Source organism: Leucopleurus acutus (genome assembly GCF_964270905.1).
Source record: "Leucopleurus acutus genome assembly, chromosome: 12".
Classification (NCBI taxonomy): domain Eukaryota; kingdom Metazoa; phylum Chordata; class Mammalia; order Artiodactyla; family Delphinidae; genus Leucopleurus; species Leucopleurus acutus.
In genome coordinates, this window is record NC_139154.1 from 40,883,343 (window position 1) to 40,901,347 (window position 18,005).

Genomic DNA, 18,005 nt, shown 5'->3' on the forward strand with positions numbered 1-18,005 from the left:
CCACCAGAACAGCTTAAAACAAACAAATGAAAACCAACTGACATTACCAAATACTGGCAAGGATGCAGAGCAAAAAATCTTTCATTGAAAATGCAAAGTGGTGTGACCACTTTGGGAAATAGTTTGGCACTATCTATAAAGTTAAATGCATACTTATCCTGTGACCTAGCAATCCTACCCCGAGGTATTTACCCATGAGAAATGAGATTTTTGTATTTACACAGAACCCTGTATGCAAATGCTTAAAGTAGTTTTATTTATAAATGCCAAAAAACTGGAAATGACCTAAATATCTTCCAATAGGTAAATGTATGAAAAAATGTGGTACATCCATAGAACAGACTACTACTCAGCAGTAAAAAGGAACGCAGTACGGATACAGGGAATGACACAGGTGAATCACAAATGCATCATTCTAAGTAAAATAAGTCAGATTCAAAAGATTGCATCCTGTGGGGTTCCATTTATATGACACCTGGATAAGGCAAAACTATAGGGACAGAAATCAGATTAGTGTTTGACAGATCCTGAGGATAGGGGGCTAGGATGACTACAAAGAAGCACAAGGGAATTTTGTGAGTATTTTGAGTTTGATCGTGGTTTCATGACTGTACACATATGTTTGTCAAAACGCTCAGAACCGTGCACTAAAAATGATGAATTATACTACATATAAAGTATACCTCAACAATTTTGATTAAAACACACACACACACACACACACACACACACACACACACACACGGAGATCACTATCCCAGAATGGTGAAATGAGATAGAGATCAAATCAGGAGACATCCATTACTTGTCATGGTACCACACTGGAGGCTTTATAAGCTACAATGAGAGTGGCTAAATTAATCCTGTCCAGCTGTCCCATTTGCTGGTGACTCTCAGATCTCCTCCATTGGAGACAATTGGGATATTGTCATGACGAAACCATAAGCCCCATGACCAACATAGTTGAAAGCCTTGGTTCGGAATCATATCTCATAACTTCCTTCTCATCAGTGGAAACATCTGGCAAAGCCTGGTCTTTATAGGAAAGCTACCCTTTCTATGTGAAAAATAGCATATTTTTCCACTGTCAGAAGGACCACATTATGAAAACAAGTATGCTTAGTAAGAATTCATTGGGTATTCCTGCAATATCTAGTGTTGAACTTCACAATTTCAGTTGTTTAATGGGAAAAATGCTTTAAAATATGGAGAAAAGAACTGATAAGTACAGAATCTAAAAGAAATTTGGATTCTTTCCCTGAGATGAAAAAAATGGTATTTTAAGATTATCTTGAAATAATTCTTGTTCTGAAGTTTTTTTTTCTTTTTAAGTGCTCTGTTTTAGAGATCTTGAACATTTTAATAATGCTTAAAGGCTAATGTACAATGGGCTCTAACTTTCAGCAAAGCAGACTTATGCAAAATATAACAAAGGGTTTTCCTCTCAATAGTAAACTTTGTTAACACTGAACAACTTTTTGACATGAGCTCAAGACTTCTAAAGAAGCTATTTAGGAAGGGACTGTGAAGTTAAACATACACACACAAAAACACACAGAATTTAAGTATCACTTGCTGTAATGTGAGGTGAGTTAGTAAAACTTTCATCTTTCAATTAGTCTCTTCCTACTTTTATAAATGTAATAAAACTAACGATATTTAAGGTCTTAAGTTCAAGAAGAGCTGAGAAAAAAAAGGCCAATTTAAAAGAAAGGCCTAGGTAAGATTCATAGATTAAAACTGAATGATCCATCATTTCATATTCATTTTGGAGAATACTTTGATGTTCAAATCTCCTTTGGTTCAGAAATTGCAGGTTTTGTTCATTTTAGACCATGACTTTAACACTTTGGTTCATGGATTGATTCCAAAAAACCTAAAATTTTAATTGTTCATACTTTGTACTTGCTTGGAGCTCATTATTTGATTTAATTTAAACTCTCAGTTTTGCAGATTTTTCTCAATTAAGTGCTACCTTTATGGAGTTTAAGGGTATGGACAGAGAGGTTCAACAAATGTTTACTGACCTATTGGAAATAACCTTACTATTTTGAGAACTATTATGTAGAAATGGCTAACTGGTAAGCCGTATTACCTCTGTTACTCATAATTTGGAGGAGATGAACTCTTTCTCATGAGAAGATCATAGAAACATTCCAAAAGGATAGATAAAAGAACACTAAAATTAAAAATAGTTGGCAGCAGATGCTTTAAAATGAGGAATTCATGAAACAAGGGGAGAAAACTACAAAGGATAAGAAGTTAGGAGTGGCCTGCCTAAAAAATTTTAAAAGTCATCACAATGAAGAAATATATATATTGGTATATTGGAAAATCAGTAGATCAAAATTAATTAGAGCTCATTGAACCTACCTGAGCAAGAGGCTTATTCTCAAATAGTGCTTCATGTTGAAAGAATTTGTCCAGCCCGTGCTCCTTGGTAATATAGTCAGACTCATCAGAAAAGAGGATGGCATCCCCATCAAAGGCCACACGGAGCTGTGTGTCACAGTAAGCCATGTCTTTGGCTCCATCAAACATTGTTGCAGAGGCGATCCCTGGAAGACCGTTGGAATTAATTAATACTCTTCTTAGGACCATATGTTTTAGTGTCTATTTAAAAAGAAAAAAATTCTTCCCAGACCTCGAATTTCCTCTCTCGCTATTACCTGACAACACAACTCTTCTTCACAACCACACATCTCGAAACAGTCATCTTTGTACTGCCTCCGTTTCTATAAGGGATGGGAAAGTGTAAAATGGGTGTAGGATAATCACTGAAGATGTCCACCTCCATGAAGGTGAAAGCTCTAAAAGACAAACTTACGGGCTGCCACTTGTGGAAACACCTTAGCAGAAAACCCAAGGACGACGTAAACCACATAATCATACGTGAAGGCCAATGGAATGAAACACTAGTGCAGACCTCTTTATTAACTAGAGAGAGGAAACTAAGTAATACCTTCTTGTATTGCTTCTTGTACTTTTTCAGAATCCACAGAAAGATACAAGTTGGTAAGATATGCCTTCAAATAGCCCATGGGGCTTTTTCCACCAGTCAGACAGAACCGGTCAATTAGTAATCCTATTATCGGGCAAGAAAGACTTTGTTACGTCAGAGACTAAAGACAATATACTTACTGGAAATGCAAGTGAGAGTTACCTTAGGAATAAATGAGTGCCTACTGCAGTTTTAGAACTACCTTTGTAGTACCAATATTGAAAAATGTCTCAGCTATTTTATATAACGGTGCATGATGGTTTATGAAGTATATCCAGATAGGCCATGCTAGTTTACTCTCACACAGCTGTTATGGCAGGCATTATTATCCTCGTTACAGAAAAGGAAATGGAGACATAAAGACTGTCTAAGCCCAGTGCTTCACATTGACTCTTGTCTAGACTAGAACAGCGCACTTTTTCTTTAGCTACAGCATCCTCACTTTTTGAGAGGGCCAGTTAAGATGTGGCTCTGTTTTTAAGTACCATTTTAGTATTTCTTTAGTAACAATACAATAGTAATAGCAAGTAGTGATAGCATTTAAACTATTTCCCCAAAACAACAACAGAAGGTCTGAAATTGTCTCTCTTGACTTGAAATTTTAAATGCAATCATTAGCAGACTGACATTAATATACCATTAAATGCCTTTCAAATCAACAACAGTTAAAAAACCCCACTAGATGTTGGTGAGAGGTTTATAAAATAGGCACTTACATACACTATGGATGAAAGTGTAAATTGGTACAAGCTGTCTAGAAAGTAATTTGATATTTATTGATAAAAGTATTGATAGCTTTTAAGCAGCTTATACCTTTTGATGTAGGATTCCTTTTTTTTTTTTTTTTTGCAGTACGCAGGCCTCTCACTGTTGTGGCCTCTCCCGTTGCGGAGCACAGGCTCCGGACGCGCAGGCTCAGCGGCCATGGTTCACGGGCGCAGCCGCTCCGCGGCATGCGGGATCTTCCCGGACCGGGGCACGAACCTGTGTCCCCTGCATCGGCAGGCGGACTCTCAACCACTGCGCCACCAGGGAAGCCCTAGGATTCCTTTTTTAAAGAGTTTATCCTAAGGGAATAATCTGAAACTCTGATAAAGATTTATGTAGAAAGGTCTCAGCACAGGATTATTTATAAGAGCAAACCATGGTTCCAATGATGTGAGAATAACTAAGGTATAACATTAAGTATATAAGCGATGTACCCATTCAAAGTGTTTTTGGATATATGATAAAACTGGGCAGCTGCAGATGACATAAAGCAGAATTTTGAGCCAGTTGTTGCTGAGCCAGCTAGTCAGTTGTTTATCATCTGCATGGACCAAGAGAGTGGATAGGATCTATGCACAGCTGAAGTGGAAGTGTTTGCCGTGGTATGGACGAAATACTCTCACTTTTCCACTTAAACCAACATTGGGCATAAGTGGCATAAAAGTGTACTCTACAAATCCTTAAATAATACTAATTTAATGATCAGAAATTATTTGGTGGTACTGGGGACTTCAGAAATGGTGAAAACATCGTCCCTCTTCTCAAGGAGATCACAATTCACTAAGGAGCCAGGCATGTAGACAGATAATTATAATATAGAAAAGACCACAGCGAAGGGAGATACAAACTGCCTTCAGCCCCGAGAGAAGGTAACTGACTCTTCAGGTGAAAAGTTGTTATTCCATGAGCAAGGCTGCGCAAGACTGGGCTTTATCTGTTCATTAACAGAATTAGTATGTAAATAAGTAGAATTTCTCATGCTACTAAGCTCAATGGGCTTAGTGTGGTGAGGGATAGGTAGACTTACATCACCTACTAAATCAAATAAGGCTGTCTTGTAGAAATAATAGCTGTCCTTTATTGAGTGATTACACCACTCACCTCTGCCAACGCTTTTATATATATTCTCTCTTTTCATAGCATAATACTGTGAAGACTGCGTTTTTGAAAGGTAAACATATTTTCAACTGTGTATCAGTAAGACGTTGGCCTTATAATTAGGATAATATAATATAAAACTTATAACTTGTAATAGATAGTGATTATTTATAAATATGCCTAATTTGAGCCTAGAAGTTAAATATGCCAAATTTAAACCTTATTTTGACTTGACATACCCTTAAGACTGGATATGTCACTTAGAAAATGGGCTAAAGGTCCTCACATAAGAAGTCAGGTAAATTCATAAGAGGAAAAATGGGGACCTCCCCTTAAAGTCACCAACACACTAATGGAAATGCTACGAAGAGACTAGTGTCAAACCAATTTTCCCTGTAAAGGAATAAAGACAGTTTTGCTGGCATGAGTATGAATTTGATGTGTGGGGAGAGCAGCCGGGGCGAGTCAGATGTTAAGAGTGGAAAGGAAAGGTAAAAACCTTTAAACCTTTAACATGCGTCTGTGGTGAGCAGGAAGTCTGATCACACAGAGAAAGCCCTGGGTTGACGGCTCCTTGAAGTCAAGTTCAGAAGTGAAAAACATAAAACAGAGAAATATATTGCAGGACCTGGGATTAAGACTTTGAAATTCACACTTGACAAGTTAAGTCCAGAGCTTTGGGCCCAACTCTGTGCTGAAGTTAAAAATGAACATGGCCTCTCTTGTTCTGACATAGGCAAATAAACATTCCTCACGCAGAAGGGGGTGTCACTATCAGACACTGCATTAGTTAGGCCACAGTGAGCAAAATAACATGGCTTCTCTCTTCCAGAGCAGCGAGCTGTTCTTCCACACGGTATTTATTTTACTTACCATAGTGATTGACGCTGTTTATAAGCCGCACTCCCACTTGGGCATGGTTATTAGTCATCAGAACAATATCAAATAAGTCCTGTTCATCAGGATACAGCTCACGGAGTCTAGCATTGACGTGCTGCAGTGCCTGAAGGTTACAAACACAAATGTGTGTAAAGAGGGCCAGGCAAAGTGGGCATTGGGGGTCTGGATAGAAAGGATCCCATAGGTGTCCAATTCAAGCCCTGAAGACTCTTCACTGAGAGACTGTGGCTCCTTTAAGTCAGGGTTATGCCATTCAGTTCAGTATTTTCAGCCTCCCATACATAGGACCTCAGTTAATGTTTACTGAAAGATGGGTAATGTTTGTTGAAAACTGTTACAACATTTGGTTTACTAGAATTATTTCTGTGAGGTACATAGATAGGATCAGGCTAACCCTTTCATGGTTTGTCTATTTTTGTTTTTGATTCATAAAACCTGCCTTTCTTGATCTGATGATTATTTTTTATTGTGAAAAGTATAGGCTGCTTCAAGAATTTTCATGTTATCCTTGTGCAGAGGCCATGCTAATGGTCTCTGTGTTGTTCCAGTTTAGCACATGTGCTGCCAAAGTGAGCATTTTGTGTATTTTTTAAAACATGAGTCTTTAGAATAGGTTTGTGGTTTCCTCTCATGCTTCCACTATGCCTCATAACTACTTTCTACTTACAACACGTGGAGGTGTCATTTGTTTCTGCCTGGTTATGATGTCATTGTGTAATATTTGTATAAGTTATATAGGGGATCAGAGCTATAAGTGCTATACATTTCAGTGTAAGTTCCAAGAACCTTACTTTCTCTATTAAAGTCATGCCCCTAAGTGCCAAGAGCATCTTGAGTTTCTTAATATGCTGTGTTTGGGGCAAGAGCAGCGAAAGTGAATTTAATCTTATTTGAATGAGGTGTTTTATTTCTACTGCTTGGAATCATAAACTCATTATTGCTTCTGGTTACTGCTCCTTCTATGGAGAGGACAAAAGTTTCTGTTACAGGTCTCAGAATTTGGACTCCACTTAGGGAAAGCTCAGCATTCCAAATCTAGGGCTGCAGTCCCTCCCTCAACAGTGTGGAAGCTTCTGTGAAAATATAAACTGACCTGGGGTAGACTTAAAAAAGGCAAGAATGACAAGGGTGGATTAGGAATTATAAGGAAACCTGGATGAGATCCCAGGGATTAGCATGAGTCCTTCCCTGCCATCCAGAGTCCTGGAAGGCCGAAGACAGCTTTGCAGAATACCTTGACAAAGCGGAAGGCCGGCCCTGGGGCCAGCACGACATTCTCATTGAAAAGCTGATACTCCATGGACTTTTCCAGACCCTCTTCCTTGTAGATTTTCCTGCCGTCCACCACGTTGAAGAGCGCACGGGATGACACAGCGATGGTGATGGCATGCTTGGGTTTGGGCTGCAGAGAGGGGCACCGACAGGAGGACGAGTCACACAGACCTAAAGGGATCAGGAATGGGCCTCATCCAAGGGCAGGGTGGGAAGGAAACACTTGGGTCCCGGCTTGGAGGACTGGGATGCTGGAGACAGCCAAGGGCTGGGTCCTGGGGGCTACTGTGCCAAGGGGTAGGTTCAGGGAGGAGAAGCAGGGGGCTGGGTGAACTTCCCTATACCATGGACAGGAGGGAGGCTGAGAGAGGTCCGGATGCGGGGCTGCGTGGAGCGGCAACCCGGGTACCAGCGGAGGCGGGCCCTGCTCACCGGCCTGGGGCGCGAGCAGCTCGGTGACTTCTCGTACAGTGTTCTCACGGATGCCCAGTAGGCATCGTCCTCGTCCGCCTCTTCCTCTCGTTGCCTGACCAGGTCAGGAATACAGTCTTGATCCAGCTGTGACGGGTAGAGAGCCCTGCGCTGGGCACAGGATTTCCTTTCAGTGGGGGGCGTGCGCGGATATTCCCGCTGGTGCGTATCCCTGGAATCTCGCGAGTCCCGCAACTCTCGTGTGTACTGGCCCGCTTGGATTTCCCGCCCTGGGCCGGGAGACCAGGCGTTGGATTTCTCAGCCATCTTGGTGCTGCGCCGGGACCCGTCTGGAGCTGGACCTCAGGGGTCGTGGAAGAACGTGAGTCGAGCGGCATGGTTGGTGTGGGTGGCGAGCGCTGCGCTGACAGCGGCTTTGGTGACTCTTGATGGCTAGGGGAGGTGGATGAAGTCCGGGAGGTCTTGGAGCTACTGGGGGGCTGGAGCAAGAAAGTGGGCTTCTGAGTTAGATGCCCGCCTAGGGTCCCCGTCCTCACCTCTGCCCAGCCGGGGTCAAGGAGCTGTCCCCTTCTCTGTGTTCCATTCCCAGCTCTTAGGTGAATCCTGGTTCATCTCAGCTCCTTTAAGTAGGGCTTAAAGGGGCTCAGACATTTCAAGGCTCCATATATTAGACATTTCTGTTACATGGACCCAGAGACAGACAGCTTTCATTTCCCCCCAGTTGTTCCATCAGCACCTCACACTTTTTTTTTTCTTTTGGAGTAGATAGGGTAGAGGTCCTCTTCCTTGCCCCTAGGTAGCTGGCACATAGTTGGCAAAGTTCTGTCACTTTCTTCACATATACCTGCTCAGTCAGAGACCTTCAGGTAGGACAGAAGGCTTGAGGAAGGGACCTTGCTTGCCACTGCCTCCATCTGTGACCTCCAGTTAACCTGATGAGCAGCTAGACCAGAAGTTCCCACCAGAAGGCTCTGCAAAGCACCTCAGGGGCATCCGTCTCCACATTTGCTCTGTGATTAATGCAGTGAGTGCTGGGAAGGTCAGTAGGCTGGAGAATTAAGTGTCTCCCCATCACCTTCAGAACTTCTTGTGCCAGTGAAGCTCAGTTGGAGAGAATCATCTTCCTAAATAGGAACTGGTTCTAGTCATTCTAGAGAAAGGACTCCTTCACTAAGGTATGAGATAGATTATTAAGCATCCATATATTATTCCAGTTTTTGTGATTATTTCACACGTTTCAAAGGGCATGTTCTTGGTTAGATTATTGAGCCAGTCCTCACAGAGACAGATGGATTGGTTCTCCCAGTGTCTGGGCCTGTGTCACACTCTGCATCCAAAAACTAATTCTCACAACAAACTTTTTCTTCTTATGTGACTAGGCCTAGTTAAGGGCTCAAAGCGTCACACAACCTAATACTCTTCAACAGTTTATCTCCTTTGTTGACATTTTCACCCCCTCTTCTGAGTCTTGGGTACTCAATGAATAGTTTTTGAATGTGTGAAGGAAGGAAGGAGAAACCATGGAGTTTAATCATTCAATGTGCAGGTTATAGACCTAGAGATCCTAGGTTTTAATCTAGCTCTATGAGCCTTACTAGTGTGAAATCTTAGGGAAGTTACTCTGTGTTTCGGTTTTCTTACTCTGGGGATTGATGGGGGTGGGAGTCTGTGAGGGCTAAGTTAGCTAAAAGATATAAAGTACGCGGAACAGGGCCTGGTGCATGGAAAGCATCAATCTATGTTATTATTATTATTCTTATGGCGTGTACTCTTCCCTTTCATTCCCATCTCTTCCTTAAGACTTGTGTTCTTGCTTCTGGACTCACCTCCTGATGGAGCTCTGGTGGATGGGCTCCGTGAAGTTCGAGACCACTGATTTCTCACTAGGTACCCTCGAGAGTCTGTCTTCAGCAAGGTTAATTCTCGTGATCCCTTTCAAGGAGAGAAGAGACCCAGGAGTGTAATGCCCCACCACCGAGTCCTCCCACACATATGCTTACGAAACAGCCATGGCAAGCCAAATATAGCAGTGATCAGTGAGAAGGCCCCTGCCCTCTACGACGTGTAATTCAGTCCTGGCCCTTGTGTATTATTCTAGCTCTGGCCCAATCCTAACTTCTGTGAGGAGCAATAAAGTGGGAATCTACCTGGAAGAGCATCCAAAACCAAGAAACAAGTCTGATATCTCATAGGTTTTCACCTGTGACTCCTCTTATGCGGAACTTAGTAGAGTTGAGGCTTTTTCCTCCCTTTTCCCCACTTCCGCCCTTAAGGATAAGCTTGTTAGCAGATGCTGAAAAGACATACCCAACATTTTTGACCAGATTACAAAGATGAAGGCCACTGGTACCTCAACAAGGCTGTAGCGGGGCTCCCAGGCAGCTGCAGAAGAGGGAATAGCGCCCTCTAGCACTGCCTTTGGGAGGAACAGGATGGAGGAGACCATGGAGAGGCAAGTGGAAGTTTCCATCCCCGTATTCTTCCCCTCACCCGGATTGCCTGTAGCTCCCCTCCAAAGTCAGTAGTTTGGTCTCGGCTCACCCTGATCACGGTGATCTGCTAGCCCTGCTCCCACAACAGGCACATGTGAATATAAATACGTATCGTGCAGCAGGGGCCAAGAAGCACTTTTCCCTCAGCTGCACAAAGGCAGCGTCTACACGACGAGTGACCCCGCATGGGGCAGCATCTCAGCGAGTGATGCGGTATGACTGCACGCCTCATCTGAAAGATGGTGCAGAAGATGGTCAATGCGATGGCCAGACTCGCCTTCCCTCCCTGATTTGAACAAAGGCCAGTCTCCTCCCACAGGCTGAGCAGAGGTTTCTACGTCATTTATTCTGCATGAACATTGGGATGTGTGCTGGATGGGTAGGCAGGGGCCAGCTTCTTCTAGTATTTTCTTAACCTTGCCACGAGGACATTAGGTATCCCTTAATACAAATCTTGATAGCTCAGTCTTTTCTCCCCAAGCTCCCCTGCCCGCTAATATTTTTTTATTATGCTGTCTGCTCTTTAATTCTCTCACCAACTCTGAAGAGGTCAGCTCACCTGAGTGCTCAGATGAACTCCTGATTTCTCAGAATCCATTCTAGATTTGTCTACTTCTAGGCTGTCTTTTGAGTACCTCGGTCCAGTCTCATTCTTAATATGGAAAGAAAGAATGTTTATTAATTTTTCATCTCGGGGCATTAGAAACCTTGGGTTTGGGGAATCAAAGGTTAAATGAAAGTTAGAATTTGTCTCTTTGCCACTATCAAAAATATAAATATAGATATTATTTTTCCTCTGTTCTAACAAGCATCAGTAAAAAGAACATATATCAGACAACTATACAAACAGATTTTTAATATAGAAATTTGTTGGTTTATAGATTTGAGACATGAAGCATTTATCATTTACAAAATGGTAACATGGGAAATGCTGTGGGAGAATTTCCCAGGGGTCAGTAGGACTTGGAGTTAAATGTGAAGCTGCTCACACAGAACAACTTCTTTTCTCTGTTACTCTGAAGATTGCTACTTATGGAACTTTTTCATTTGCCATGTAGAACTGAAACTTCTCTTGTTTGTTTTATTCATAAACCAATTTTCTGTCGATCTGAGCCTCATCAATAATAGATTTTTTAAATCAAGCACTTTAATCCTGTACAGATCAGTCAACAGGCATGTCTTCTGTTCATGTTCTCTAACTATTCATAGCATCAAGAGTGAAAAGAGGTCTCTTATTAACGAACTAATAGGGAAGACCATGTAGGGGAGCAGAAGAAAATGGCTTATTTCATGGACATCTATTCAAATATTTGTTTTCATTTTCAACTGCAGGAAATACTGTTGTATTAGAGCAGTGTTTCCATTGTTTCCTGCCAATTCAGTAGCTGTAATGCAATCAAGATTAGTGTTATTTATCTGTTTAAGGAGCTCAACTTCTAGCATAGAACAAAGTGCTCAGGGGCAGTCTGTTAATCTCTTTATGCTCTGTGCCTTGAACCTAGGAAAAATCTAGTTGATGTTAGTTGAGTGACTGAGTCTATGTCTGAAGAGAATGGCATAGCTGTATAATCCTAGAACTAGTCCTAAAATCTTTCCATCAACCCCCTCAACACTATCACCATGAAGTCCTGTTGCTTACTCCAAAAGATATTTTAAATCTAGTCCCTCTTCTCCGTTCCTGTTCCAGGCCTCAGATCGTTATGGGTCTGCATTTTAAATCTAGTCCCTCTTCTCCGTTTCTGTTCCAGGCCTCAGATTGTTATGGGTCTGCATTTTAAATCTAGTCCCTCTTCTCTGTTCCTGTTCCAGGCCTCAGATCGTTATGGGTCTGTGTTTTAAATCTAGTCCCTCTTCTCCATTCCTGTTCCAGACCTCAGATCGTTATGGGTCTGCATTCTTAGAATGTGGCTTTTGACCAGATTTCATGGCCTTAAATCCTCTCAACTTCTAGTTCCATCTACCCCATTTATTTAGGGTGATATTTATAAAATGTAAATCTGCTTATGCTTCATTTCTGGATACACTCTTCATTCGCTTGGTTAGAGAGACCCAGGAGTCTCATGATGTATCCTGTCTACCTCCAACTTGTGTGCCCTCCACTCTACACTCTATGTTCTGTTTTTGCCAAATGACTTGTATTTGTCTATATAACACCCTTATATCTTATAACCTCCTTTTCCCTTCAGTGTTCTTCAGAACCAAGCTCAGCACGACCTGGGAGAAGTTCCCAGTATTAAACATCCCTCTGTGTCTTTTGTACATACTTTTACTGAGTACTGAATTGTACTTTATGTATTCTCTTTCCTACTAGGTTGTGCATTCTTCAAAGATAGCAACTGTGCTTTTGCCTCTTACCACTAACATATGAGCATTTGCTCAGTAAGTGCTGACTTATTGGATGGACTTATACCACATGATTTAATCTCCTTTTTCTCCGCTCTTCATGTTCTTTACTCTCCTTTTGCCTCTGTGTGTGATCATCATCTGAAATTTGATGGCTGCAGAGCATTTCCAGAGGCAAATGAGGGACTGATATCTACATTTCCTCAGTTCTTTGGCAAGATTCTAGGACATTCAATTCACTGACCTTCTTTTTCTGTTTCAGAGATGTTTGACTCATTTCTTTAACTATTGAAATTCTTTTGTTGTTATGCAGGTTTTCCTCTCCCCAGCTCCATTTCCTGTTGTTTCTGTTGCTCAGTCTAGGTCTGCGTTTAGAATGTCAAATTTATGACATCACATGTGATTCCATAGTAACTAACTGACTCTCTGAATATGTGACTTAAAAAATAAAAAGAGATAGTATTATTTGTGTGCATCCACTCATAACCATTGTCTGGGTTTTTAGGAATCAATGTCTAAACAATGTTCAAATGTTTAATATGTAGCAATATCAGTATTACTGCTTCCTTCTTTTTAAATCTCTTTAACGTTAGTAAGTTACTTATTGTATCAATTCCATTTGTGGCTGTACACTTTCTGGTACTGCCAAAATGAATGGCAAACTCATTTGTGGACCCGAGCATTTATTATTGTTTATCCTGACAGATTTTGGAGAACTTTCTGAAAATCTGGAGACTTTTTAACAGCTGAGATCTTGTTCTAGACACAGAGTTTAGACTTGAGTTTAGCTTTAGTGTTTGGTGTTTCTTTCACAATAGGAAGGCCATTTCCATTTATTAAGTCAAAGCACTTAATGTGGCTAAACATAGTGTGGCAGAATGATACTTGCACTGTTTTTCCTGGTGCTGCCCCATCTTTAAACGTTCTTAAACACAATCTGTCCCTCTTGTATACACACAGAGAAGAATATGTAAAATCCAGTCCCTGACTCTGGTTTATAGCGTCCAATAATGTTCTTCACTTATGGTTCTGATTTTAGGTAAGAGACATGTGTCATGCCAGCCTGATTTTGTCAAACCATCATGGACTGAGACAGATTTCTGGCCTCTCTTCATGGGAGTTGACGACTTAGTTTGAATATCAGAAGTTTTTGACAGCTTTAATCAAAGTTCTCCAAAGGATCTACTAGATAGTTAAATACATATGCTCCAGGTTAGACTGCTTGGGTTTGAATCCTTCACCCACCCCCCATGTCTCACTGTGATCCCAGACAAGTTGTTTAATTGTCCTAAATCTCAATTTCCTCATTTAGAAAATGGAAATAACGATGGTATCAACATCAGATGGTAGTTGTGATGGTTGAAATAAAAGTATTTAAGACAGTGATTGGCATTCATAAGTGATTAACAAATATTAGTTATTACTTTTACTGATAATTTTGCTACAGCTATACTACAAAGTTAAAATTGAAAAAAAATCTTTAACTGATTTAATCTACACTGCAATCTAGTTGTAGGAACAGAAGTTTAGAAATATTTCTTATTCATGTCCATGTATAACCAATCAAATGTCAGTGTGGTGATTCTTCCCATTTCCTAAACTCTGTAGTCTTAGTGGCACAGACAGAACAGGGAGGGCAGGCTGAGAAGGGGCAGGCATTAGAATAGCAGTTAGGAACAAAAGCTGTGAGTCTCAGCTTGTGTTCTGCAAAACACAGGAGGAGGATTTCGCAGAGAGGAGGGACTGGAAAAGTCTCTGGTTTTTGACCAGTCCTCTAGCCTATACCTAAGGTCTGCTTTTGCTTCTGCTCCTTTCCATGTCTCTTCTATGTAACTCTGCATCCATATATTCAATAAGTTCCTTGATTATTGTTCTTTTCCCATAGCATACCATCCAGAATAGAATATGAGCATAATGAGTGTTTCAAATTATTTTATGTATCAATATGTAAATATATTGTTTTGTTCTGAGCGCTAAGGGTGATAAAAAAATTATTTGTTTTTCTTTCAGATTTTCTAATTTGTTTTCCTTTATTATATTCTGATTCTTAGCTCTGTTACTGAGCATGGAAAACTACACATATATGTAGGCAGCTGTATTAGTCAGCATGCTCCAGAGAAATAGAACCAATAGGATATATATAGAGATATATACGAGGAGATTTATTATGGGAACTGGCTTATGTGATCGTGGAGGCTGAGAAGTCCCACAGTATACTGTCTGCAAGCTGGAGAACCAGGAAAGCCAATGGTGTAATTTACTCTGAGTCTGAAGGCCTGAAAACTAGGGGAGCTGGTGGTGTAACTCCCAGTCCACTTGGTTTGAGTAATCATAAATTTAATGACTCCAAAATGTTCTAGAGTGTGTACGCTACAATTTATGTATTTCCCTACTATTGAATGCTTGGGGGATCTCCAAGTTTTTGCTATTGTAAATAATATTTTCTCGAGTATCTCCTTTCGTTAGCTAAAGTACAAGTTCCTTAGTACAAAATTTTTCTGTCCATAATGATTAGTACATTAAAAAAGATAGTTGGGTGATCAGTAGCATCTCCAAATTGGCATATCCAAATCAGAACTCTTGATTTCAATCCTAAAACCTGCTTTCTGCTCAGTGTTTGTCACCTCAATAAATGATACCTCATTCACTCAAATTCTACCTCTGCTAATCAATGTATCTGGACCACTTACTGCATTCAAATTTCAGTTTTGTTGCCCTCAAAATCGGAATAGTAACATCTACCTGTCAGGAAGGATGTAAGGATTATAGGTAATATAGTAACGTGCATAGCAATAATAGATATGTTCATTATCATTTTGTCTTAGTGAATTATGAACAAAGAATTTTGCAGAAAGCATTGCTTTGATGTTACCATCGATGCCTTACCAAGTAGACATGCTATTATGGCATAACTAGACTGTCAGATTGAAAATGAGAATATGTGGTCTAATGATATTTCCAATCAAGACTATTTTGGAAAATTTAATACAGTTAACAATGGACACCGTCCATGTCGTAGAATGGATAGTTTGGGGCATGTTGGGCCTAATATTAGTCAACACAGCTTCACCTTTCCTGAGACAACAGAATGGGTTGTGGAAAAGAAGAAAGAGTCGGGATTTCCTTTTGTCCCCATCTGTCGCTTGAATTGGCTTGCTGTGTTCGTTTTCTACCTCTTTGTAACAGGTCACCATTCATTTAGCAGTTTAAAACAAGTGTATTTATTGTACCATAGTTCCTCAGGCTAGAAGTCTAGGTGGGCTTAACTCAGTTCTCTGCTCAGGATCTCCTAAGGCTGAAACCAAGGTGTAAATCAGGATGGGCTCTTACTTGGAAGCTCTGGGGAGGAATCTGCTTCCAAGTCCATTCGTGCTGTTGGCACAATACGGTTTCTTGTGACTCTAGGACTGAGGTCCAACTTCCTGGATGTTGGCCAAGGTTTACTCTCAGCTCCTAGAGGCCATTCTCAGATTCTTGCCCCAGGACCTCCCTCTCATTAATGGAGAACCTCCCTTGTGTTGAATTCCTCTCCTGCTTTGAATCTCTGCCTTTCTCTTTTGTTAACAGACAGAGGCAATGCTTTGTTCTGGAAGAAATCACATGATTAGGTTATGTCCACTTGGAAAAATCTCCTTTTAAATTAACCTGGAGTCAGCTGATGAGTAAGCTAAATTGTAGCTACAGAATCCCTTTTGCCATGTACAAAACCTACTCATGGGGGTGATGTCCCACAATATTCACAAGGTAGGGAATCATTTAAGGGTAAGAGTCTTTTGTGGGGACATGATCTTAGAATTTTGCCTACCACACTCATTTAACTGACTTTACCTTAGTGAGCTTTCAAAACACAGAGCTAAGTGAGTAAAACCCAGGCTTGGAAATGATTGACCACCACCATCTACCTCAAGGAATACAGGCTAACTGGGGTTTCTTTGGGCACTTGATTTAAATACATTTCCTATTTTTTGAGAGTATCGGCTGTGAAAGTTAGTAGATGGAGAGGTGTCTGAGCTTATTCTTAAGTCTGTTAGATTCATGTGTTTGGATATTTTTGGAGGAGTGGTGGACATATGCCTATAGCCCTCTGAGAGTCTGTGACTGTTGAGGCAAGTGTGGAACAGACCTGGGAGCACCTTGACCCCTGCAAAGAGTGTTTATGTACTCACAGTGTTTCTTTTGGAATAGTACTGAAAATAAATGTGGGGATAAAGTGATTTATCCTTCTTAGCTCCTTTCTGTAGAAATGGCATCTCTCATGATTGGCCTTCAAAATATATCAGGTATCAGTGTTGGCTTTTGAGTCAAATAAGCCTGCATTTAAAAGCCAGCCCTGCTACTAACACGTAGTTAATCTCAGTAAGTCCCTTAACATCTCTGCACCTTGTTTTTCATCTCTATAAGGTGGGTGTTATGATACCTAGTTTGACTCTTTTAGGGAGGAATATATATGTAATGCTTGTAATGTGCTTGGCCCAGAGTTCCTGGTTCTGTGGCTGACGGGGTCATACACAGTATTTTGCAGCCACTCTCATCAGGAAGTAGAAATTTCCCACCCCTTGAATCCAGGCCTGCCTGTGACTTGCTTTATTTAATGTGGTGCTGGGAAGTAACATTGTGTGAGTTCTAGAGCCTAGGCCCTCAAAGGCTTGCAGTGACTGCTTTTTCCCTTTTGAAATGCATAGGGATGGTTTGAAATCTTTATGAATGAAAAAGTATGGGCCATGAGAGCTCATGCTTTTAATCATAGGACACTTTGCATATTTCTGACTATTTACTGCTTTTTAACTACCAAACTGAGTGAGGCAACTTGTCCAAAGTCACAAAATTGGCAGTTGGTAGAATCAAGTTTCTAACTCAGTCCTACCTGCCTCTAAAGCTTACAACGATTGTTTGTTTGTTTAATCACACTTCCTCTTCAGGGAGCTTCTCCAGTGGCCCATTCTTCTATCCCCAGCTTAACAGTATGTCAGTCTGAAACCCTATGCAGTTAATTGAATAGTCTAAGTAATTAGATCAGACAAGTCTTCATAGTTTCTAAATATGAGCCCTATCCAACGAGACTGTGTCTCTATAAGTCTCAGAGCCCGATTAAGGAGTAGCTTCTCATATCAATCCTGTTTATGGTGTGTATGCACAGTTCTCTTGCCAAAAGCTGGTAAGTGGAAATTCCTTGTCCAAAATATTGACTGGAGGCCAATGTGCATATACCAGGCCCTGCCCAGATGGCAGTTATGTCAGCGTTCTGCTTACATAGGTCGAGGCTGCAAAGTACCAGTTCTGGGAAGGTTTTCCAGAGAGGAGAGTATGCCATTCGGAATTCACCAATGAAGAATAAGTTGTTTTTGAAGTTCACGTTTCTTGAGTCTGTGCATCTTGATTATCCACATGACTCAGGAGACACCAGGGATTTAGGGAGCCAGAGAACTCTGTCTGTGGCACAATGTGATGGGATGTGATTGATGGATTGGGAAAGAGTAAAAAAATGTAAAACACTTGTACTTTAGAAAATATTTTTAAAAAGTTATCCTGAGGGGGGTCGTAAAGTTAAAGATGCTCTTTAAACTATAAGTCCTTCAAAAATAAAAGTGTTACTTAATTGCTGTGTAGGTTAGCGTTCTAAGCTTCGATCTTCTCATCTGTAAAATAGGAATTAAATGTTTATATACGTCTCACAATTTTGTTGTAAAACTTGAATGAAA

The 18,005-nt window shown here is 40.8% G+C and overlaps 1 protein-coding gene across 1 annotated transcript in view; it reads right to left on the reverse strand.

Moving 5' to 3' along the window:
* LOC309969584 (cytosolic 5'-nucleotidase 1B-like) overlaps positions 1-12,583 on the reverse strand; it is a gene marked incomplete at both ends in the record, with an annotated part of 28,435 nt that extends 15,852 nt beyond the window's left edge. Inside the window, 11 exon segments of the mRNA XM_082851426.1 lie at positions 2,374-2,558; positions 2,963-3,085; positions 5,741-5,870; positions 7,002-7,169; positions 7,472-7,806; positions 7,809-7,950; positions 9,266-9,403; positions 10,013-10,030; positions 10,034-10,195; positions 10,523-10,615; positions 12,551-12,583. Of these exon segments, the coding sequence (XP_082707552.1) occupies positions 2,374-2,558; positions 2,963-3,085; positions 5,741-5,870; positions 7,002-7,169; positions 7,472-7,806; positions 7,809-7,950; positions 9,266-9,403; positions 10,013-10,030; positions 10,034-10,195; positions 10,523-10,615; positions 12,551-12,583 (1,527 nt within the window).
* Between the last annotated feature and the right edge of the window lie 5,422 nt (positions 12,584-18,005).